The following is a 25,865-nucleotide window of genomic DNA, read 5'->3' on the forward strand; positions in this document are numbered from 1 at the left end:
GTCGAGGACGAGTGGTGCAAAAAATCATCATCACGTGATGACATCACCATGATGTCACAGACCGCAAAATTTTGCGACGTGATCATGACGTCACAAATTCTGGCCTGACGTCATGTGACGTAGCGCCACATAATGCCGTTCTAGTGCCCTCCTTTAGGCGGCGAACAAAACTGGGGAGCGCGCTACCTCAAGAGAAGGAAATAAAGACGGCGCTTCGCGGTGGCACGTAAAGCCACGGCTCGTGTTCCCTGTTGGCGTCGATTCTGGTTCAACCGTCTCGTTCTTTCGCTCCTGTGGCATAAGCCTACATCGTCATCACATGACATAGTAGCTTGGTCAAAGGTGGGCTGATCACGGAGGCAGTGCAAAACCAGGTGAGGTGCCTCCGATCCTGGAGGCAGTGCGAAACCACGCTATGCGCACAATGCTTTCGGAGGGTGGCAGGATAAATACATCTAGGGAGCCTACATGACCGGCCGTTCATGTAGGCTCCCCAATACATCTACTGAGAAAAAAAAAACAAAACAAGATGGCTTTCGCCTTCCAGTCGTCTCAGGTAAATGCGCAAGTGACCCTCTGATTTTTCTTTGCGTGCGTGCACCTGCATGTGTACGTGCGCGCGTGCCTAATCAAGACATATGCACGCATAAGGATGGCGTTGGTTGTGTCGGTCGATGAGCAGCTCTGGCTTTGACGGAAGCATTCCACGCTTCCGAGCCATAAACACACTGTAAGCGACGCAGTCCCTCGTATACTTTGCGCGCAGCTTTCTTCGTCCAGTGCTGTGTGCTTCGGTGGCTGAAAGCACCTTGGTTGACGTTGGGAACGTGCGGAATCCGTAAGCGACACGTTCTGAATGCTGCCGGAAGGGCCACCTGATCGTGGGACTGCAAGTGTGAAAAGAAAGAAGATAAAAGGCCCACCAGGATGTTTACGATCGTCTACTCTTACTGCGGAAGTACCGCCTGCACTCGAGCCTTACGTTCAGAAATGGCAGCAGAGAAAAGAAGGGGAAAGAAGCGGGGAGATCAGCGCGACGCTAAAAGGGAGAAGGCCTTATTGCGCCATCCGATCTTCACAGTGCAAGCAACGAGCTCGCAGTACACATGCGTTTCAGGTAACTCTCTCTGGTCTCTCCACCTACAATTTATTTGTCAGCCTTCATTGTTTGCTGCTTTTTTTTTAGTTTCGTTTACTGTTTCATTCTCAGAAAAATGAATGGGACGTAAACTTTGTTTGAGCCAGACGTCCCAAACTCCCTACTTTGTTACTCGGGCAAGAGTAAAAGAGAAAATACTGAAAAACCTTATCCACACAGCAAAACGTTACAAGCAAACGTACAGCGTACCTGTATAGGCGCCAACAGAAAAAAAATTCAAAGCTCTTCCACTACTGTGAGGATGGAAGCCAGCGAAGCCAGCGGCTGCGGCTACACGTTCTGTCGCAGCACCTTCACGTCTTTTCCGCACACATTCGCGCTTTTGTGCGCGTTGGCGCTCCTTCGATTCCCGCTCTTCTTCCTCCGAGCGAACAACACGCGTCTGTCCCATAGCCAGTCCAAAAGGGCAACTCATGATAACAGCGCTAGCGCGATATCTACGTCAGGAGACAAAGGGGCGCCACGATTGGTGGGAAGTACCGCCGCCGAGTATCGCGACACTTCCGTAAGTAGGCATCGGTGGTGGTGAGCGGACGAAGTTCACCTGTGGCGAGGGGGCGAGGCAACCCGAAACTTGTTATTATACGTGTCGTTTTGTCCGGGAACGCAATCCGCCACAACCTAGTCATATAACGCTTAGCTGAAAAAAAGAAATGTGGGCAGCTGGCAGTAGTGGTGCAAGGCTGGACTAACAGCGAAGCTTGTGGTAGACCTAGATTATTAGCAAGGTCTTAATTAAGATGGTATCAATTAGCACGGACCTAATTAGTACGCTCTTAATTAGCATTATCCTTATTAACATGCTCGTAATTAGCAAGACCCTATCTGTCTCTGTTCCTGTCTGTTTCTTTCTCTTTTTCTCTGTCGCTGTTCCTTTCTTTCGTTTCTCTTCTTTTTGTGCTTCCCTTTTGTTTTCTTCAGAAGACACACGCATTAAAAAAAACCCTACATTGCGCATCCATAGTGTCAACTTCAATGGGTGCGCTGGTCATAGGCCTTATTATCCGCCAAATTACTAGGCGATACAGAAAAACGTGCTATCCTCATTTCTCGAACGTACGTCGCCAAGAGCAGCCTGTCTTTATGTATAGTCACGGTCGCTGGACGAAAAAGCGCCTTTTCATCCAACGGCCGTGGTATAGCCAATCCAAAGATGAAGTAAAGCACGAAGAGAGCGCGCGCTGGCCGAGTTATTGCGTTGCACGCGCTGGGCGCTGCTCAGTCTTCTGGTCATGCGAACCGACGGAACGAAGACCTTAAACAGCGCCGCTGTTAAAAGAGCCGTTTGTCACCTAGCACGCCTCCACGCTTACCCAGTGCGTGGAAATGGCACCGTGAGGCTGCGCTGAAGGTCGGACGTTGGATCCTTGCCTCGGCAAGCGCACTTCGGTGAGGGACAAATGCGGAAACGCTCGTGTCCTTAGATATATAGGTGCACGTGAAATAATACTGGGTATTCAAAATTATCCCCAAGTCCCCCTTTTCCTCACAATCACATCGTCGTTTTATCACGTAAAACGCCAGATCCTCCTTTAATTTTTTTTCGTATTTGGGAGGTTCAACTATCCCGCAGGTGGGAAGATGTTCGTGTAATTTCTTTATTCACTTATTTATTTATTGTTTACTTGTTTCATATTGCAGCCGCGAATGCCATACAAGAGAGGCCGGAAATAGATACATAGAATGTAGTAGAAATACATATGTAGTAAGAGTTAATCATGTACAAAAAAACATTAGTGATACAATTGCAACACTTATTTCAAAATTAAAAAAAAATGAAATTAGGCAGATCCCGCGCAGTGTGGGAGTCGGTTTCAAGCGAAGCAGTCAGCGAGCAGCTGTCTATGCTGCATTTTTTGGCTTTGAGCCAAGCGTTACAAGGTGGATCGGCGCGTCTTTGTAAACAGAGTAGTTGTGTACACATCGCGGACTCACCAGGCGCGTCGACTAAACTGGCGTTTAAAGGGTAACTTATGTTCTGACGTAAACTCAGCCCTCACGTTAGAACAGGGACGTCAGTTTTATCGAAACGAAGTGCATGCCACGGTGCGATGATGTGAATATCATACGCAGCATTCGTTAGCGTATTCCTCCAGGACCGAGCAATGCTTGAATGTAGCTTGCTGAGTCGCGAAGTACATATGTAATGTTTATTAGACTGTTATAAAAGCGGAGCCAACACCGGAACCACAATTTAGTTTAACCTGACATGACGCATGTATCATAGGAGTACATATGTAATGTTTATCACCGTGTTATAAAATTAGACATCCAGTACTGCAACCACAATTGACGCTGCACCGACATGACACCTCCATAGGATCTTTTTCCAAAGCAGATTTAGGAGCTGGCGTGGCTCTGGGGTAGAATACTTAACTGCCACGCAAAATGCCTGGGGACCATTCCTGCTAGGATCCTGATTTTGATTCTTGGCATTCGTCGAGTCCAATGCCTGTTCCAACGTCTGTTCTCGCCGTTTCTGGGTAGATATAAACTGTGAATAACCTGAGGCGCATACCCGCATACAGCGACCTGAAGTACATGGGTATGTGCCACATGTCACTGAAGGAAAGTGTTTCATGACGTACACGACAGGATTTTCACGTTATTCATGTCATGACCAGACACTCATTTTCGTCATACCCTCATGCTCTCCTATGCCAATTTTGGTCCATATTAAGTAAAAGAGGCGACCACGAGGGCACCCAAACGTAGGCGGCTAGATAGATACACAGATAGATAGAAACGCTCAAAGTGCCTTTCGTTCGCTAAGAAATGCTTCGCATTTAAAATTACTCAAGTAACTCGCACATCCCAACAGCTGCCAGGAACAAACTATGTAAGAAATTGGCACGCTCCCGCTTTTATAGGCAACTTGTTGCTACACCTTTTGCACTGGCGTAGCAGAGGGGGGGGGGGGGGTTGAAACCTCCCCGAATTTTTTCAATTTTGCATGTTAGTATATAGAGGCATACATACAAACGCACGTACAAACATACATAAAGTGTGGTTGAACCCCCCGAAAAATTTCTGGCCATGCTACTGACCTTTTGGTGTGCGCAGTGTTCACGTAGACGAGGACGAAGATAAAGTAAAGCACAGGACAGGCGCTACACGACGTGACGCACGTGATAGACGGTGACAACACGATGGTATCCTTCGCGCGATCCATAGCTGCGTTCGTGGCCTAAACTAAGCCCATGATCCATTGCCCACTCTCGTGGTATTTAACGTGCACGTTTCCGCCAGCCATCTCATAATAATACTCTTGTTCAGGGTTGTCAGGTTTGGCGACTTTGCGCCGATTAGGCTACTTTTTTAGGCCGGTGTGTGCAAAAAAAAACCATCTTGGTGACTTGGCTATATTTTGGCTACTTTCCTGTTCCCTCGAATAGAACCAAGTATTGCAATACTCAATATCTTGTAGTTGTAACATCGCAGCTGCTGGCTTTCGAGTATGCGGTTTCAAAACGTGGCGATCAAGACGTGTTTACGGCTCCCGAAATTCAATTTGGTGCTTGCGTTGCCCACACACACACACACACACACACACACACACACACACACACACACACACACACACACACACACACACACACACACACACACACACACACACACACACATGACTTTTGCATATACATTGCTGAGACTCGCGGGGAAAAGTGCTGCATGAGGCCTCATTTTGGAACCCACCTATTGCTGCACGCGTCTGTAAAAACTGTAATTGGAAGTTACACACTCATGCAGTACTCATTTTTATTGTCGTCACAAGGCTGGTAATCTCGTCCTTTTCAGAAAAGTCACTCAATACGCGTGAAGAGAGTGTCATTTCTGCAGTAGCGCAGGAAACTTCGTCGTCTGGCACGAAATGATTGCTGAGGTCAACAATTTATGCTTTAATTTCAGCAATTATGATTTGGGAGGGTTTTTTGCTGTACTCGTGTACATTTACACCAAAAGGCTCTTGGATTTAGTCAATTAAGTAAAAATGTCGCAGTTGTTTTCTCACACGCATGACTACTTTTTCTACATTTACTGCCCTTGGTTCAAGTTGGCTACTTTCTGGCTAGTTTTCCAATTTATTGGCTTTTTTTTTGGCTTTTTGACCTGACAACCCTGCTCGCGTTCAACTTTTCTCCGATCACGTTGCTTTCGCTATAGAGCGAAATCACGTCGTAGGAGCTTCCATTTGGATCCCTGGACTGCGCTATGTAGACCACGCGAGCTTTGGCACCGCTTTTGGGCGCAAGCCGATTTATACCTCGCAGTTTCCGGTCGTTGCTGCCGTGTAGCTATCTAGCACTGGCAGTTGGGCTTCTTGTGATTACCTCGCGGAAAAGTGTGCATGCGAAACTATGCTTGCTTGTGCAGTCTGAAACATCGCACCTTCAAGTCTCTCACGCACTTTTTGCAGTGCTAGACTGAGCTAATCTTTCAAATCCACTCCGAGATTTAAAATAATTAGTACTAAGCGATTCCCTTTCGATGAAACCTCCGCTGGCAGCGGCTGATGCCTGCTTGATTTCGATCCAAGCGGCGCGCTTGTGGCGGCCTCTGGTACGAGGTGCGCTTACTGCTTGCAGCAAAGGATCCATAGACAGCTTTGGCACGAGGCATCTATGCGAGCGAGTTAGAGCGTCGGGATGTTGTGCGAATAAGCCAGGGCTCGGTTGGGATCAAACTGCGGTCCGAAAGGATATGAGCCAGGAATCCACCTGATACCGCAAAGTGCCTCGCAAGGAAGAATGCTTCGCTTTATAACCTGAAAAAGCCACAAGCCAGAGAACACTACGGAATGCAAGACGCGACTGGATGGGCGTTTGGAGGGCATTTAGAAAGATACCATGTACATCAATTTCTACCTACTTATTGTGACCTGTGAAATATACGGAGATCCGGAACCCAAGAAAACTTGTAAGCCTAATTAGTTCTAACTTTTAAATTAACTTAAAGCTAGACTATGTCAGACTTTCGTGAAGTCTGATACATTCCGCCTACTTGACGAACCTCATTCCAGGAAAGATATTGAGCGGCTGCTAATAACTAACTGGTGTTTAGTGTCCCTGCGTAAAAAAAAAAAGTATGCTCAAAGGGCGTTCATAGGCCTCAGTTCTAGAAAAATTTCGAAATGCAACTTTCCTCTAGATTCTGGACATGTTTGTTAGAATGAGATAACATTAACATTCGACCACCCTTCGTAACGTAAAGCTGGTCGCCTTTATTGAGCACTATTCGAAAAATACGTGTTGATTTTCGATTATGCGAAGCGAATGTAATTGAAACATGTGGTTGAAAAACAACCACAATAAATTGGCCGGCGGTTTAGCATATCTCCGAAGAAAAAATGAAATGTCAACGTTTGGAATGGATTGTAGAAAGCTACGAGCTAAAGAAACGCTTAAAAAGTCGTAAAAATGTTTAGTGAAATGTTAAGCGATAGTTTTAGGGCTGATTACCGAGACCTCTCGATGGCACGATCTGGTTTATCGGTTGTTTCCTTTCGCTAACGGTATGTCAAAATTTATCAGAGTCGTTTCGGACGAAATTTAGTAGTTCGATGTTAAGATATAGACGCGTCGCCCGATTTCTATGCGTTGAACGGCACGATAGGCACTAGTCTGGCTATACAGTACCAGATTATTTTTTTTTCCCCATGACGCTTAGCCCTATATGCCTCGGGACAATTAGTAAAAAAAAATTGGTAAAGACAGCGAAACGCCACACACTCCAAGCAAAAATCGAGTATTTGGGGAGAATTTCTGCCACACAGTTATAATCGTCATCTACCTCGCGTACTTTCCTTCCGTTAGCACTGCGGTCCCGGCACCTGCCGGTAATGAATGGCGTGCGCGCTATCAGTGTGACGTAGCATTCTTCATAGGAAAGTGGCGAGAGCTGGGTTTTCAAGAAAGGGAACGCGAGCAAGCCAGATGACCGATATAATTTATTGGCAGAAATACTCCTCAAATACTCGATTTTTTTCTTAGAGTGTACTAATCGCTCTGCTAAGGAATTATATCAAGCCCTCATATTTTTAACGTTTACACCGACTAATAATTACAAGCTTTTTGGCGCATAAAACCCCGGAAGTTATAAGTTTAATAAGTGGCAATTTTACGGGTCGTATCTACGAAATCATAGTTTGTGCTTGAGCTAATGTTTGAATGCAAAGGATGTCGCTTGAATGAACTACCATCGTTTTTTGAGAACCCGTACATTCATTACTTTTAAGCATATACTCCAAGGAGCGAGAAGGTTCGAAAGAAAGAGGGGAGCGACAGAGGATAACCCCAGACGTGTGACCGTTTTGCTACCCTGCATTAGGGGAAGGTGATATAGAGACGAAGAGAAAAGGAAACCAAAGTGCACTAATTACGCGCTTGCATGAATATGTACTGTAAGCCTATGAATGCCTCCGTGGCAGCTCAGCGGCAAAGGTGTAGCACTGGAGAGCTCGAGGACGCAGCTTTGATTCCTGGCCACGGCGGACGCATTTCGGTGGGAGCAAAATTCGCGAACACCCGCGTACTTAAATTCAGGCGCATTTAGGACCCCACCTGGTGACAATTGCTCCGGAATCCCCCATTACGGCAAGCCTCATAATCATGTCGCGGTTTTGGGGCGTAAAACCCCATACAATATTATCATATCAATATTATTTGTAAATATGGCAGACGCTTCTTGACTTGCGGCTTTGCATAGACGTTCTCGTCGCTTTGGTGAGCAATGGGCACGGCGATGGCTCAAGGATCTTAAGAAGCCGTGATGTCTATGCTGAAGGTCATGTAAGCATTGGATGCAGGACGTCCAGTTACTGTTGAAGCGCTTCGAGCTGACGGTGCCCGCTGCTTAGCAATATGCACACGAACAGCAGTGTGATCACAACCTGCCGGTCTAGCTCTGATCTTGCTTACTCACTGTGCCTTACACATACGAGGGTGGGTGGCGTCATCGAAGTGTAGGCCAAATATCAGCAGGCGCACTCTCCACCGCTTCCTCATTCTTGGAAACATTTTCTTTGAAGTCACATATGCTTTGCCAAGGTCACAGAGGAGATTCCAATGAATGATGGAGCATGAGTATAAATGAAAACTGTATAGAGCTGCTTGCAGAAAGATACTGACGGGAGCATCGTCCGCGTCGTTGTTTTAACAATCTCGGCAGCTCATCGGAGAGATGACTGATTCCTCACGTTCTGCTTCAACGCGGTCATTATTCGTTATGAACGAGAACACATTCCATTGAGGACGCTTTCCGCGGTTCGACTGTGCGGTTCGGGCACTTCAGAGTCGCGACGCCGCGGTTATCAGTGCTATGAATCTCAAAGCAGTGATAGCGCGCCTTCAAGTTTCTGAGCAAAATCGATAATCCATATGCTGTAATTGTTGCTATTGCTTGCGGAGCCAAAAAATAAAATAAAATAATGGCAGCTGTACTAACTATCAGACGGCACGTCACCGAAATATGTGTGATCTGTCGCGACGCAGATGTTTTCATGACCTGGCAATTCGCCCTTGACCTGACAGAACATCCGCTGCTCAAAGACATATTGCTGGTTATTGGGCTATTTAGTTTATCGCGCATAACGGAATTCGGTCAACGGAAATATGAAGACGAGGACCGTGGCAGAAGCGAACAACAGAGCAAGACGCAGTAATCCAAACATGGTTCCGCGTAATCGTTTTGAACTCGGTCATTATCTTCTGATTCGTGGCTACTGGCATCTGTCTGACGCGGTGGCCCTCGTATACGTAAGATACGAGGCTCCTGCTAATGGTTCGCTTTTATTTAACTGCCGAAATTCAAGCGTGGTACAGAATATTTCTTAACGCATCCACCCGAATAAAGTATAAGTCACACACAAAAAAATGCGTCGTCCTCTATGCGGTCCTTAGCCTTTCCTGGAAACTGTGCTCCTCGGGTTGAATAAATTCGCATACGCAACGCGCGCGGCCGCTACATGGAGTTTCAAATTTCTCGTATGGGCGAAGGGGAAGGCTCATCTGTTATCGCCAAGGGAACACCACGAGAAACACAAGAATGAACCGTAAGGTGTTCGCCGAACTTTAACAAGCAAAAAATGGAGAGCAATGCGTTGCACGTTTCGCATCCAGTCTATCTCCTGGGACGGTCAGTGCCCCGACCGATGATATCGCATTCCAAACTCATTGGCATTCAGCCCGCCATCGCAGTTTCGCCAAACGGTCACAAGCACACACCCCCCCCCCCCCCCGCAAAAAAAAAAAAAAGTAAACACGGGCTCAACGGAACAAACCCTCCCAACTATAATAGAGTATGAATAAGAACGCCCAAAAGAACCTCGTTGCATTTGGTTACGCTATGGATTTCTTTGCCGTTCATTAAAGGTAATGTTAATATTTAATCTTCAATATGTAACTTTCTTGTTTTTTATGTACGTTATGCAGGGGCGAAAAGTGAACAATAATATGCCAGAACGCATAAAAAAAGTTAGGTGATCTACCATCTAACAAGCTCATCGGTTGACACGGAGCTCCTCACATAAAACACTTGATCGCGCAGTACTCCAGTATGGCTTGGCCGCATGGAACTCTCACAAAAAAAAGGACGGTACCGGTAAAATTGAGTTTGCCCAGGAGAAAGCCGTCCACTTTATTTACGGCCGCAATATTGCAGGTATTTTACAGTAAAGCTGTTATTCTCTAGTTGGTCGGGATTCCTCGCGACATCGTGCCCACAAAATAAAAAAATCTAAAAAACTTCGGCGATTCAAGCAAAAAGTGCATACATTCTTTGGCACCACGCATACGACATACAGCAAAGCATTCGTTTCAGGAAAACAACAAAAAACAAGCATCTAGACGACATAATTGAAGATAGGGCGTGATAACACGCAGCGCACCCCGCATACACTTCCCGGTAAATATTACCGTTGCGCAAGCTGTAGCGGCGACGGCAGCTTGCGACGTGGGGAGTGACGTCACAAGCCTTTGAAGCATAAAAAAAAAACAGCCTCTATATATAATACACCAGTAGTGTTCGTCGGCGATAGTAACGTTGAAATTGCGAAACACGACGAGTACTGGTTCCTGTCGTTTGTTTGTAAGGGCAACTTCGGTAATCGCGTTCCCTGAACGGCTTGTGCCTGAGGTTGTTGTGCATACCCATGTGAACTACCCAGAGGTGCGCTGGTTCCGTAACCCTCTTCGCTACCTGCGTCCACTTAAGTGGACATGACTTCTTAAGCAAATTACACAACAGCAAACTGCTCAGTGTCACTGAAAAATCGCGCCTACGTCGCTCATCGTGTTCTTTATCCATACTCCACAGTGAGCAGCAAAAGTCAACTTCAGCGGCTGGTGTGCAAACAAAAGTAAACAGCGGTGAGTAGCTCGCGAAGCGCGTGGGTGTTTTGGCCTAACTTTTCTTTTTCATGCAATGTAGTGTGGACAAAAGTTATGCTATTAGTCTTTGGGAATCATTTAACGAAATAGTGAAAGAATAGAATTCGAATTAATCGGGGTGTTTTTGTCTTTTTTTGCAACTAATGTCCCCGTCTGTTGACACCCATTTCTACCCCATGAAAGCGAAATTTTTGTTCCAATGTTCTTTCTTTGCACTTGTGGAACCGTTTCAAATAAAGATTTTGCAAACTGCGTCTCTTTTTCTTGCCCACTATTTTTTTTTTTTTTTTTTTTTTTGTAGTGAAGAGGCAAGACCGTTCACTGCACAACTACACGGTTAAAGGAGTACTGACATGAATTTTAAAAATTTTCGGGTTGTTGCTCTAAATGAAAGCACGGGTGTCGAGAACCCTAAAAAGAGTGTCGTGGTGCCTGGGGATGCATTGCATATATTTTTAATACCGCTTCTTCCAACCAGCAGTTTCGGTTTCGGTTTCGAGAGGGCGGACTCATAGTGACGTGTCAAGTCTGCCCGTGACATCACGGGCAGACTGCAACCCACGAAATATGCACCTGCTGTCCTTTGCTGTCAGTCGAACGTGGTTCATGATGAGTGAACTGTCGTCCAGTGCCTCCGACAGCGATTTCTGTGATTTAGGCTGCATGCAGAACCCAGATTTCGCAAACCAAGTGAGCTGACTTGAAACGTCATAGGGCTCTCCATGCGGTGAAGCTGCCTTGCAGATGCTGGGAGATGAAAACTTTAAAATCAAACTTAAATATTTATACGTGTTTCCCGGATGCAGTGTGGGGAGAGCGTTAACACTACATGCCAAGGAAACCAAAAACGTCCGTTTTGCTGCACTTCAAAATCGTGTCAGTACTCCTTTAAAGAAGAAACGGTAGCATGGTCAACAACTGGGCTAGTTGGTAAGGTTCCATTATGGTTAAAGCAGCGCAAAATAAACACGGACGAATAAGGAGACACAAGGAGCGCTTACTCGCAGCTGAAAGGTTTATTAGATGAAAGATAAAAAGAAGTGAACACAAACAAACTGCGAAGTCGCCGCCACGTATAGGAAACTTGCCAACTTGCAAAAAGGCAAGGAACGCAAGGCCTTCACTAAACATACCTGACATCTTAACAACAACAGAAAGTGGCACATAGGTATGACAACATATCTCCAAAACCTCAGTTGCGAGTAAGCGCTCGTTGTGTTTCCTTCTTCGTCCGTGTATTGTGCGCTGCTTTAACCATAAAAGAAACGGTACCTGAATAGCCTGAGCACACTTCATTTAATAAAGCCGCCTTTACGGGGGTTTTCGATTTGGTGCGCCTGCGTTGTCGGTCTCACCAGCGAAGTGACAGTTCAGTATGACCCTATACCTCCGGTATTTGATCACTATAGCAGTGGGCGCGCCGATCCTTCAGCTTGAGTCATAGCAAAGTAAGCCAATCCCGGAGACCTTATGCCATGTTGATTTATTTGGAAGTTGCACAAGCTAATGCATGTTTCGGGACGCCTTAGTCGCCGAACGCGGACTGTTACAGGCATGCGGGACGCGCATGCTCTCTGCCTATACTACTACTACACATGCTCCGGTTAGCAATTCTGTTCTCGCGAAAATTACACAGTAACACAACTAAGTACCCCCAATGTAACAAATATGCAGCGTTATACGCGCCATTCATTTAAATATCGAATAACTTTCTTGCCTCATATGAGTGAATTGACAATCATTGTTGGTCTCTGCACAATTATTCACTTTCTGGAGGCTTCTTTTAGGGTCAACGAAATGTACACTGATAAACGTGACGATGATAACTTGCATCAGATGCTTGTTAAGCTGGAGAAAGTAAGATTTAAAAATATGTCTGTACATATCGGATATGTGCGTGCCCAACCACTGTTTGTACATCTGCAGGTTTCATATACTCCTTCGCGAAATTGGTGTCGTTTGAAACGGCGAGGCCAAATGCGCAGAGCATATTACCGAAATGGCTCATTGATCAAGTACAATGGCCTTAATTAACTACGGCTTTTTATACTGCCCCGTACATGGTTTATTTTGCTCTTATAAGCACCGAAATTTAGCTGACAGCGGGAGAATAACCGATGTTTAAAGCATCCATAGCCTATAAAGCGACAAGTCTGTGCATCGAAGCATTCATATATCAAAATTTTATCGCAACAGCGTTAAAGATTCCGTGTCGCAGAATATCGGGTATCGGCGCCAGCGGATTTGTCCGCGAGCGACAAATCCCGGCGTATGCAAAGAATAAAATTCAGGGTGCGAGCCGGAATCACACCCAGGTATTCTGCGTTGCAGTCAAGTATTCTACCATGCACAGAGCGACGCCAGTGCTTGGAACTGCCTCGGAAAAAGACCCTATACAGGCGTCATGCCCGGCGAGGAGTCGTGTTAACAGATGTAATATTGCGTGGCAGAAGCGTGGAATCTCACCAGGAGTCGTACCCGTGTATTCCATAACGACTGAATGAATTCAAGCTGTCCACCCATTACAAAGGACTCAGCCATAATCCATCATTCATTATCATCATCATCAGCCACATCATCAACAAAGCGTGCAGCTACGTTGGTGCGCGTATTGGCTTACAGGCGCGTAGTTGGTTACTTCGCTACTTCGCAAAACGGTGAATTAGGCCGTAGTGGATACTTCGCAAGTGCAGATGCAGTAGGAGCCCTAGGAGAGTCCACGACGGCCAATGTCTCGATGGTACAGACGTTCCTTCCCTCACGGCGCGGTTGAGGCGTCCACCGAGAAGCCAGCCATGGCAAGCGAATGAGAAAGCGGTGCGAACGGAGCCCGATAGCGCCATCGCGTTCCACTCTTAAAGGCGAACCTTAAGCATCCTCCAAGTGTTTCTCGCACTGCGTGTAGCCTTCTCGCACTCAAACTTAATAAGCATGGATATCCCACACTACCATGCCTGAGACCTAGTGCACGAAGACGCTGGAAACGAGTTTAATGTAACCTATACCGCGATAATTCAGCGGACAGTGGAGTTACTGGTGAACTAGGCAGTTACGCGTTTGGTCCCGACTGCGTTGGCGGCATTTTAATGGCACGAAATGGGAAACTCAAGTTTAACTACTCATTCAAGAACACCAGGTGGTCAAATTTAATCAGTACGCTTTCACTGTACGGCGCCTTTTATTGCGATAGCAATTATATGGACACTCTCGGCTGATTTTTGCCGTCGCATCATGTCCCGGATGTGTATATATCAAAGGCACAAAGAAAAATAAAGCAGAAGAAAATAATTCCGAAGCACCCGACCGGAGATTCGAACCATCGACCCCTCGCTTCACAGCCCGCTGCATTAGACAACTCAACCATTCCCAATGCACGCGCCGGCGAAGTAACGGCGAGCTATTTATATGCACCATTTACCGCTGGTAGTAAGCAAATCTCGGAGGAGCTTGAGGGTGCTTTCTATCGCGCAACGCTCCTAATTTTCTTTCAATTTGAAAACTACCCTTGAGACGCGCACGACAAAGTGGCCCCCTTCTGTACCCATTCGTGATGTGGAATGAAAAAAAAAAAAAAAAGAACACCAGACACACCTTGCGTTAGAAGCCCCCGTGTGGGAGGAGACTCAGAAGGATCACTCCACGCGCCGCAGTTTAAAAAAAAATATCTAAGAGCATCTGATTCTCCATTGTCAACACTTGCAGCGCGTTGCTCAAGCAGAAAGACGTGACAACTGCGACAGTAGTTAGTTCACGCTTGCTCTGTGCATGCTTGTGCGTTCTTTTCGGGCATCCTTCTTTGTGCTTCAGCGGCCACGCTGCAAGCATCGAGCTGCTTCTCGTTCTTCGGGTGAGATTCCAATTTCTTTCTATCGCATTCATTGCTTCGCCCTTGCGGCAAAGCTGTGACATTTTATCACACTGCGGTTTGCGCGCGTAATACCCCAAATTTAATTTTATTGTGTCTGTGGCACGTCCAAAGAATATGTGTCCAATAAACGCTTTTTCTAGTGCTCTGGCACGATGTGCTTACTAGATATGTGCAGCACGTATTATCGCAGTCGAAAGGTGGTCAAAGCCGTCGCACCCTTGCGTGAAGGTCCGGAGCGCAACCTCCCAGAGAAGGCTCTCTCAATCAGGGTGTTTCTCCCTCCCTCTCTCTCTCTCATTTCCTGTTCTCTTTCCCCGAGAGCGCGGTTGAGGCGTCCACAAATATGTGAGGCAGTGACTGCGGCCTTCCTCCTTATCAAATCATTTTTTCCTCCTCCTCAGAGTGGTATGAAACAATGGCGGACGTAAAAAAAAAAAAAAGGAAACGTAAAGAATGGTCGGTCAGGCGAATATCTGGTGCATAGGTCGGCAAAAAATGTGGAGCTCACTCAGACTCACTCGGACTCAGACTTACCAAAATTTTCCTCAAATTGATTTACTCGGACTCAGACTTACTAAAAGTTTTCTCAACCGGACTCACTTGGACTCAAACTCACCAAAATATTACTCACTCGGACTTACTCAGACTCGGACTAACGGCTCGATCTGAGTCTGAGTGAGCCTGAGTGAGTCGTCTCATGAGTCCGTTAGCGTATAATTAGCTTTTTCGACCATTCAGTCAATGCTCTTGAACACCACTATCTCGCATAATCGGTGCTCTACTTGGCACCATTGGATCCAGTGGTTCCAATCTAGTAAGGACGTTTGTATTGAAAGAGGTGACTCAGGCGAGGTATTTTTGTGAAGAACTTCCCGTGAACGAGTTTTGGTGCGAAGGTCAAGGTACCTCCCTTCGTAACTCATGCCTCTGATCAATAAATATTTAGTGCGTTGAAGTACGTGTGACTAGCCGTGAGTATAAGCGCGACCCGACATAAAGCTGATAGTACTGCTGAAGTTGAGTAGATAGCAGATTCAGGTGTACTGGCCTACACTGAAGAAAGGGACGTTCAAGGATGGAGAGAAGGAGCATATCCTTTGGACAACTTTACCTTGGCGTTCCCTTCGTCCTTGAAGGTATCAGCCTTGTTTCTCTGCGTTCGAGTCTGTTGCCGACGTTTGTGTCACTGCCAGAGACAGCAAGCGTGGCGTTTGGCCAGCTACATTCAAACATTCAAGCCTTCTTTATGGGAGTGTGAAAATGAAGAGCAGGCATGCACATAATTCTGAACATCCGTCCACTCGAGCAATCCACCAGCAAGGTGTTCGTTCATGGCCCATGGACATTTCCATGCGCAAGCTTCCTTGAGTTTAGCTGGTGTTCCACGGCCAACAGTGTAACGCAAAGATCGATCCGGCACAAATCGAGGTACTCAACGGACTGGCTAACAGTAACAACTATGAAATAATATGCAAATAACGTGCACCTAGGAGACGCACGAGAAGAAGCAGGGGTGAACAGCAGTGAAATGGCCCCGTGATAGGTGTAACGTAGATCGTGATGTGCGTGGAAGAGTTCTCGTAGATGGTTGAAGGTGTTTTGAAATTTTTTCAGGGAGACGTGGAAGACGGCTTGATACGGAGAACGGGTCATCTCATCGTTCTTGTTTTTCATCACATGGGTTTCCGCGGCACTGCATCTATGAAGATAGCGGATTGCCGATAGAACTAAGTGCACGTTGTTGCAAGTATCATCGGAAAGCGTAGGCAGGGCCTCATCTAGAACGCCTCCATTTTGAAAGGTAAAGACAACGCGAATGGTTCCTACGCGATAGTGTTCGAAGAATTCTTGTGACATCGTGATAACGATGTTGTTCGAGTTCACTATGTTCTGTCATCGCTTTTTGCGATGGATTTATAGGCGAGCTCAGAGCTAAACGAAATGGACGCCATGAAGCTCAAGACGCATCCGGAAATTGCCTGCTAAAGTGCAATCATTTCCAGGATTAGACATTATGTCGTTACCGGAGGAAACACTAACGAGACACGGGAACCTAAAAACAACATGATACAGCCTGCGCCGTTCCCTAGAAGTATTGTATTGCTTCTTTCTGGAAGAAGCAAAGGCGGACCATCATTATGCCCGTCGTTTCTGTCGCATAATTCGAGCAATATCTGAGCGGCCGCCATGTATAAGAGTTGAAATGCGCTTTCACGTGCAAACCATTTGCCGCGCTCACACTGACGAGCTAGTATGCCTTAAATCAAGTATTGATCGGCGTGGCGAGGACATGGAATGTATAGATATGTGATCTATCGCGCCTGCTTAATGTTCCATTCGAAACCTCGAGCATATACCAAGAGAGAAAGGACAAACTGCGCCGTTGTTTGTCTCTTCCTCTGCTTCCGTGTGTCAGTCTCCCTGCGTTGTCGTTTTGTGGAGGTCGGCTCCATGACTTAAGGTCGTAAGACGTGGGGCGTTTTTTTTTTTTTTTTTTTTGCGGTGATTATGGTTTCCTTTATTCTATAAGGACCGTCTCGGCCAAATTTTTGTTTTTCGCTCACTAGGCGAGTTCATCCATTTGCCGAACGCGGACGTCGTATCGCACAAGCCAACCTATACGCCCCCCAGGTCAGCATGAGGTGAAGCCACTTGCAGTGACCTCACGCGGCTGGCCGCCCGCTGAGTGGTGCTGCTCCACGAGTAGGTGCTAGTAAGAGGGTGGTGGTATTACGGCGGCGATATTGGCCCCCGCCGTGCCGTCCTTCCTGCTAGCCGTCGCCGCCGGCCGGCCGGCCGGAGAGAAAGGAGTGCGCGCGGCCGTGACGTGAACGGCGGCGGCAGAAGGACAACAAGCGTCGATAGAAAAGGAACCGGTTTGCTGTTGCCTCTTGTGCGCCTCAGCGGACGCTGGAACGTCAGTCGCCAGTATGCCGATAGCCAGGAGGGCTTGGCTCAACTGGATCGTCGCCCTGCAGGCGCTGGCGGTGAGTGAGCGACCTCACGGCACGACCCCGCGGTGGGCCAGGCATCGAGCCCAGGCCTCTGGTGCCGCTCCCATGCCCGGGGCCGTCCGCGCCGCGTCGCAAGCAGTATAGCACGTACGCACGCACGTCCACGCTTCATCTGCGATCGCCGCTGTCCGCCCCTTAACGCCGCCGCACACGAGGAAAAGCGCAGCTTCTAGCGCTGGGAGTGATTGTGTGTTTTGCTTCTTGCCTTGCGCTAGCCGCGCTCGCCTGCGCGGGCGCGCTTCGGGGCTACGTAATGGGCAGTTGAACTTGACATTGCGAGGCCGTCGCGAGGGGCTCCTCGCCCACACATGGGCGGGCAGCCTCAATTTCGCTGTTGCAGCGCTTCTGTCATCATCGTTTAGCGTGGTCAACTCGATGACATAACCGCGCCTTCCCAGCTTGCCCGTCTGGCTGAAACATTTTGACGTCGGTGTTGCCGTAATTAACTACGTCTCGTGTGTAATTGTGCACGTCGGTCTCGAGTTTCGCAGAGTTCGCGTAACTTGAAGATGAACACGTTCCATTTCTTTTTAACCTTCGAGCCGGCTGAGCATCTGACCTTGCAGGCGATGGCTCGAGGTATTTTCCCGGTGGGTTGCTTCGTGGCCTTTGCGAAGAAACGCATCGAGTCGCAAATTGGGGCAACCATGTACACTGCCCACTTAAATAGCGTATTCCTATAGCTCGCAACAGCGAGTCAGTCCATTGTAATGTACCGTACGTTCAGAATTATCTTCGAAGTGAAAGGATCTCGCCCAATCATTGTGGTTATTAAGAGCGATTTGATTCACTTATGTTGCCCCACACGCTAAATGTGGCAACCGACTGATATGGAACATAGGAGCTGATATTAACGAGGAGCATTTCATATGGGCGAGAATTTGTTTAATATAAGGTAGTTTTTCTCCCGGTGTTAGTGTCCAAATGAATACCGAGCTGTAACTTTATTAACCTATGAACAACGACATCTTTAATCTATTTTGTATTTACTTGCTGAATGTGCTTATCTAAAGTGGAACGCTTGCTTAGAATGTGAAGCGTGTTATATTCGAATTAAGCTTGACTTTTATAACGGACATATTTCGTATAGTCCGAGACGTTTTTCATTTCCTTTTCGCAATGGTATTTGGTCTCAATGAGACTGTATTGTATGCCTTTCAGTATCAATTATGCCAGTTTCGGCAAATACCCAGTTTCGGGAAATATTCGCGTTGAATGCGCGGCGGTACACAGCTTCGAACGAACAAACTTGAACTTTTTATAAAAGCTTCGCTTAACACTTCGACCTAGAGCTGCCTACCTACCTATTGTGTTCACATGTTCACTAATTTCAACCTCATGGACAGCGATCATTTCAGTAAAATTTTATATAAGAAGGAGCGCAGCGTAAATAGAGGCCTGTGACAGGGGAAAAGTGCTGTGTGTGCTCTGTGTTCCGCAAGACAAATTTACACCTGCTTACCCTAACACCAGTTCTACTCGATGCCAGCTGTGTTAATAACAAGAGCTGTTGTTCATTCGCCACTAGGCCCGACTGCTTCCATTGCAAAGTCACGAGGCAAGGGGAGACAAACATTTACAAATGATGTTTCCTCGTCGCTGGCGCTACCTCTTCTTTCAAAAAAGAAAGAAGAATAGAAAGAACGAGAGAAAAAACACAGTAGCACAGCCTCATATAGACAAACAAGGCGACGCAGTCGGAAGTGATGCTGGCAGGCACATGCCTGACGCCCTCGCGAGGCTACGAGCAGGACGAAGGTCGACGCAGATAGCGACTGCATCTGCAACGCGAGAAAGCGCCCGTTTATAACGACTGTTCCCCATCGGCACACAGCCACGGCAAAGCGTCGTTCGCGGGAACTCGGCGTGCAATCATTATTCTCCCCGACCACGACGACGCCTTGTCTCGTTTTGCTATCTATCGCGCGCGTGCTCCACTAGCCGTGTGTGTGGCGATGAGGCCGTGAGACGATTTGACACGTCAGTAGAGGAACTGAACGAGGAAGAAATAAAGTCACGTTTTCGTTTATTTTAATTTGGAACTATTGCGAGATATATGGAAAGCCATTACCGTATATATGGGAAATCCAGTGCGGATAGAGAGACAATAATAATCTTTATTGCGATAAAGCAATGGGGAGGAGTCTGCCGTCCAAGGCGCATTAAGCTCTTCCTGTTTCTACACCGTTAATACCAGCAAGCGCTGATCGTCGAGGTTGGAGCTGATGAGTGCTCGCTCCCAAAGCTCGTGGGGAAAATAGAATGGATTAGGCGAACGTTGCTTTTTATCGCAGCCTCCTACCGTATGAAAGGGAGTCCCGGGGAAGCCGAAGAAGCGGTCTAGTCTGGAATACAGCCTGCAGGGGGACAAGATGTGACACACAGTGTGATGCGGGAAAGCTGTCCGCCTAAAGTACACGGAGTTGACGCTCATGCTTTTCCGGTGGTTGTATGTGCGCGAGTGGCTAGGTGCCCTGTGCGGAGAAAGGTGCATGGAAAGCGAACTATTAATCCGCGTCCTGGCCGCAGCACGAAGGTTAGCTCAAATGGCACATTGACTCATCCCCCAGCCTACCGGAAAACCGTTGGTCCCGCTGCAACTGCTTAGTTTTCGTTATGAGGAAGTAGTCATGGGACATTAAGATTGATAGCAGTCGTTCATGTTACTGCGTTTGTGCTTACTGCGCTTATTCGCCTGGGAGGTCGCGGAGTATTCGACACCCAGGCCTCACTTAAACCCGTCTATATATGCACTCCGCTTCTCGTTATTAATACCTTTCTTTTCACTGATGGCATTTGTTGGCCATGTATCGCCTTTTTTGTTTGTTTGTTTGTTTGTTTGTTTGTTTGTTTGTTTGTTTGTTTGTTTGTTTGTTTGTTTGTTTGTTTGTTTGTTTGTGTGTTGGGGGCGCTGTTAAGGTCTCCGCTACACGTACAAGTAGGTGGGCAATATATACAGGTCCTCGTTATCTCGAGCTGCCTAAATGAGTTATGAATCTGGGCCAATACGACCAGTCATCTTACCTAAGGTACTCGGGAATTTCTTAGACTAGCACATACACCTTTGCGCTACAGCCTTGTCTCGCCAGTCTTTTTTATAGACCCTCATCAATAAACGATCATTGTAGTTAGTTAGTTAGATGGTTAGTTAGTTAGTTAGTTAGTTAGTTAGTTAGTTAGTTAGTTAGTTAGTTAGTTAGTTAGTTAGTTAGTTAGTTAGTTAGTTAGTTAGTTAGTTAGTTAGTTAGTTAGTTAGTTAGTTAGTTAGTTAGTTAGTTAGTTAGTTAGTTAGTTTGTTTGTTTGTTTGTTTGTTTGTTTGTTTGTTTGTTTGTTTGTTTGTTTGTTTGTTTGTTTGTTTGTTTGTTTGTTTGTTTGTTTGTTTGTTCGTTTGTTCGTTCGTTCGTTCGTTCGTTCGTTCGTTCGTTCGTTCGTTCGTTCGTTCGTTCGTTCGTTCGTTCGTTCGTTCGTTTTTGCCTATAAAAATCTCATTACAAAATACTAGATGATGTTTTACAGAAAATTTTGTTATTGGTAATAGCTATGAGACAGTTTGAGATTAGTGCATTACGCTGCATTTATTTATATTTATTCCTTGCAACTGTAATATTAACGTTGAAAAGCCCGTTTCGCAGAAATTGCGGTTTCAGCATCGGCGTCGTTGGTTCAGAGCGAAAAATCGGCGTTATTCGTGAGCAAAAAATCGAGACATTCAAATAAATAACGAGCAAAAATATTCGGCTCGAGTACGATTCGAACCCACGCCTGCCTTCTGCGTGGCAGACAGATGTTTCACCACAGAGCCGCGCTACTGATCGACACTGCTTTGGGTAAAGAAATTCACCGTCGATTACGATACTGCCTTATGCGGAATACTGAGTGCATCTTCATGTTGGGGCAACGCCAACTGTGTTTGAAGTTTTGGCTTTCCGCAGTCGTAGCAATGTAACATTCGTTGCATATTGCCACAGAAACTGCCAGCGCTCGAGTGCTACGCGTTCGCTCTCTTTCGTCCTCGTTCGCTCTATCGATTACGCCGACGCCAGCGGCGACGCCGCTTAACGCAGGAACGGGCGCCTAAGAACTGCGCTCTAAAAAAAAAATTACAAGCGTCATGTAGTGCCAGGAGCATCGTTAACAGGTGTAATATTCCGTGGCAGAAGAGCAAAATTGCACCAGGCGTCACACCATGCTAAGTGCGCAACGAAAGGGTTGTTTAAAGGCCCACACATTACAAAGCGTCGCATTGCTCTAATCCCACATGAATCTTCAACACTGTCGACATCCGTGCTGTAGATGAAGCAGTCGTCATTTGTGAAGAACTTGTTGTAGTATATAATAAGAACTAGAGGAAACCAGACAATACAGCGAAATTGGTCGTTTTTTTAGAGAAAGAAATAGATCTGTGGGAAAAATGGTGAAGTGCTCGTTAACTAGAAATGTTTTTGTTTATGTACTTTAACCGGTTTAATAGGAAAATAACCGTTTTGTTACTATCTGAAGTTTGCATACTTGGTTAGGATGAGGAGGAGGGTGTTGTGTGGGTTGCGGGCGTATCTACCCTCGCAAGATATGCCGGCAATTGCAACGCCCACTTTTCTCCTTTTAGAAAATTACGGGAAACACGGGCATCCTATACAAAACCAGCGTGGGCAGGGGAACAAGACGACGCGCTAGCGGCGGAACAGTTCTCACGCCGCGGTCCGCGAGCTACGACGAGATGACACGTCCCAAGCGTGGTGTGGGTACGAACGCTCAACTGAGTCGGTGCCGAATGACTCTACACTCGTAAGAAAAAAAAAGAGTATGTGTGACTCCTTTCGGTGAATCCTGACTTGCCACGTATATGACTCTCTTTAAAGAGACACGTTAACTCTCTTGTGGGTCACACGACTCTCAGAAGAGAGTATAGTGATCTTCAAAGAGAGTTCACGTGTCTCATTAAAGAGAGTCATGTAAGTGGCAAGCCATAACTCTCGAAAAAGGGTCAAATGACTCTTTTTACATAGAGTGTAGAGAGAACTTTTTTTTTTTTTGTCTCGCTTCATTCGTTGGTCTCAGTTTCATTCCAGGGTACTTTTGCTTCGGGAAGGCTACGGAAGAGTAAATTGTGCCGTATCAATATATCTTAAAACATGGCAACAGGTCTGTGGTAGTACGCTAAAATGACAGTAGAGCTGCGTTTTCTTATTTTTAAATATTTGCTGCCGGTTCAATGAATCGAAATTTTAAGCTAGTCAAAAGAGGAAGGGAAGGGAAAACGATGCTGGCCATGCACAAGATGGTGTCCTTGACGCCACAGGAAAACGACTCGGTTAGAGTGTACTAGAACAGGAGAGTGCCCGGAACGAGCTTCGAAAAGTGAAGCCTAAACAGGGTCAATCCGCTTGCAGCGCTGCGATCGGTAGTCTGCAATGCGTCGTCGTTTAAGCAATGCGCGCGGCTCCGCCAAAATGGTGCTGGGGTAGAATGCCCGCTTCCCACTCAAAAGGCCCGGGTTCGAATCCAAGCTGCAAATGGTGGGTTTTTATTCTTAGTGTCACCTTTTGTAGCTGTATTGGTTTTCCTTTGTTTCTTAAAACTAGCTAAAGTTGCTACGTGTTGGTTCAAAAAGTAACGCAATATGTGAAGTTAAATAGAAGAAATTTGAGAGCGAGCGCAGGTGTTTGCAGCGCCACCACCCGGGATTGAACAAAAATGTAAAGTATGGCCTGCGAGATTTTCGCGAAGACGAGACTCGAAACAAGATTTCACATCTTATGTTACTTTTTATAGCAATACGTAGCAACAGAAGGTAGTTTTAAGAAGGAAAGTAAAAAACCAACGCAGCTATAAAAGGTTACACTAAGAATAAAAACCGACCATCTACAGCTGCGATTCGAACCCGGGCCTTTTGAGTGGGAAGCGGGCATTCTACCCCTGCACCACTTTGCCGGAGCCGTGCGCAACTCTTAAACGACGACACATTGTAGACCTACCGATCGCAGCGCTGCAGGTGGATTGACCCTGTTTGGGCTTCACTTTCTGTACATTGGTGCTGCGGCCGTTCCGAGCACTCCCCTTTTCTAGTACACTCTAACTCGGTCAAAGAACTTGTGATAAATAGATCTCACTGGAGTTCATATGCTCATGGCGACACCAGGGGTTGTCAGCAACTCGATGGTACACTTAACACAGTGTTGCTTCCTGTCATTTCCTTCCTTCCCTTCGCAACCTCATTTGCTGGCCGTCGTGCAGATGTCGGCAGCCGAAGCTAGGCAGATACACCAATTCCGGTAGCGATTATTTTCTTTTCCTTCGTTTTTTTTTTTACTCAAGGAAACACTACCAATTGCTATAACAAATTAGCTTGCGTCTCTGAAGCCCCCTTGATTCGGTTGACTAACATGCGCCCCATTTAAGATTTGCTTCCTATCCAAGCTTCTCGTATCAACGCCCCTCTCAATGAACCTCTGCGCCAGCACAGGGTGACAGTGTTGTTAAGCCAAATTTTGCGTGAGAAATGAAGAAACACAAGACGAAACACGAGGACGAGCAACCGTGCGTTCGTGCTTTCTTCTTCTGTGTGCGTTAATTTTTTGCGCTAAGTTTATTTTAACGATGGCAGAGCAACCAGCCTGACAGACTGTCCTATGTTCGATCATCTCGGCATAATTATTCATTTTTTACGCTTAACACAATCCATCCAAATAAGGGCGGCCAATTGAATTAACGTGCCTTGGACGTTCACCGCACGAAATACGCTTCCGGGTGGCAATCCTTTCTTTTTTTTTTTTGCGCACATATTATTGCGCCCTTCGTGTGGATCTTTCCTACGACCTGTGTTGCGCGGAGCACCATTCTTTTTATCAAACTTGAAAATCTTGAAAGAATGTCTCTCAAATTGTAAACAGGTGTTTTACACTGCTTTTTTCTGTAGCCATATTAGGTCACCAGGGCTTTGGTACGAACACCTGCCATTGCTGTTCGAATGCGAAAAGTGCGCTTTTATTTGCATGTGTTTTTCGATCTATCCCCTTTCTATGTTCCTGTATTGTATTACTGCATATCATCTTGAAAACGCTCCGGTTTATTGGGCGTATGTGCATGAAAAAGCAAGCAAAAAAAAAACACGTCAGACTATTTTTGGGAGAAGGTAAAGGTAAAGAACCGTCAAGTGTCTGGAGAAGCATGCTGGGTGGATTTTTTTTTTTGTTTGCAATTCACCAGGTATGACGCATCATCAGTAATTCGCCCAATAATAATCGTTTTCTGTATTTTGTGAAGTAAAATTAAAATAAAAATTTCTATAGGAATAAAATCCACGCATATCCGCGAAGTGAATGATGATGGGTGGGCGAAGCACTGGTGATCGTTTGGTAGCTGTCAATCTCCCGTGACATTGCCCACTTGCGCATGTAAATGAGTGACAACGCGTGTGGACAGTTATATACAATGTGTTTTATTGGTCATAACTCGTATGTCGTGTTCAGTTGTGGATTCCGTTTTGCCTTCATTATTACTGCTTTGTGGTCAGTGATAGTTCTTCGATCGGATCTAGCCTGAAGCTGGCAAAGAGAGGTCGCGCGGCGCCGTGCCCAAGAACGGTCTATTTTGGGACCATGTGCGCGCTGTGCTCGCTCTATAGACGGTTTATACACAACTGTTTTGCACCTGCGCTTCGACTGTAGACTACAGCGGACGGACGGACATTGTGAGCTCTTAAGGTGCTTCGCCCCTAAAAGTTGGGGGCGCTTGCTGCTATGGCCAAACAATGAACGGTTTCCATAAACAGATAAAAACATACTTATAGTTCCGATTTTGGGAATTTCGTGCGACTCCCTAACAAATATGATGTAAATTATTTGTTAATACCAAAACATCATCCAGAACTAGACAGCCTCTTCCGAAGATTTCCCGCCCTAATGGTGACAGTTACGGGATATAGTAAAAAGAAAGAAAAAACATCTGCTTTTTCGAACACATTAAAAATAGATCTTGCAGTAGGCTTTCCTAATTTCATGGCACAGCGATTCTCAAACACCATTTGAAAAGCCTCGCTTACATGAGAGCGCTTCCTCTGGAAGCATTTTTAGCATAGGGAGTGTTTCGGCTGGCCTGCGCCAAGCATTAAGAAAACAAAGATATGCTCTACTCGTGTCGAATTGGCCTAGCATCGTTATGAGCCGTATGCAGCACATCATGATATATATTTTTCCAAACCACCAAACTGGGTAATTAATAAAGACTGATTTGATAACTTTGTCAATTAGTATGTCTAGTGAAAATCTTCAATACAGAAGTTGCTGCACTTGTTCAAAAACATCGGAATATTTTACCTATGCTGACTCCCAATCCACAAAGCTGAGTAATTAACAAATGCTACTTAATTAACTTTTCATTTAGTAGCTCTAGCGAAAAAATCTTCAATAGAAAAGTTTTAACGCTTGTTCAGCAACGT

General features: G+C 46.2%; 1 protein-coding gene across 1 annotated transcript in view; it reads left to right on the forward strand.

Annotated features, from left to right (window-relative positions):
* Positions 1 to 17,195: 17,195 nt before the first annotated feature.
* The window catches only part of LOC119397120 (uncharacterized), a 96,061-nt gene continuing 87,391 nt past the window's right edge, over positions 17,196 to 25,865 (forward strand). Inside the window, exon 1 of the mRNA XM_037664564.2 lies at positions 17,196 to 17,400. Coding sequence (XP_037520492.1) covers positions 17,344 to 17,400 — 57 coding nt within the window. The 5' untranslated portion in view covers positions 17,196 to 17,343. The remainder of the gene's footprint in view (positions 17,401 to 25,865) is intronic.

This window comes from Rhipicephalus sanguineus, chromosome 1 (genome assembly GCF_013339695.2).
Source record: "Rhipicephalus sanguineus isolate Rsan-2018 chromosome 1, BIME_Rsan_1.4, whole genome shotgun sequence".
In the NCBI taxonomy this organism is placed as follows: Eukaryota; Metazoa; Arthropoda; class Arachnida; order Ixodida; family Ixodidae; genus Rhipicephalus; species Rhipicephalus sanguineus.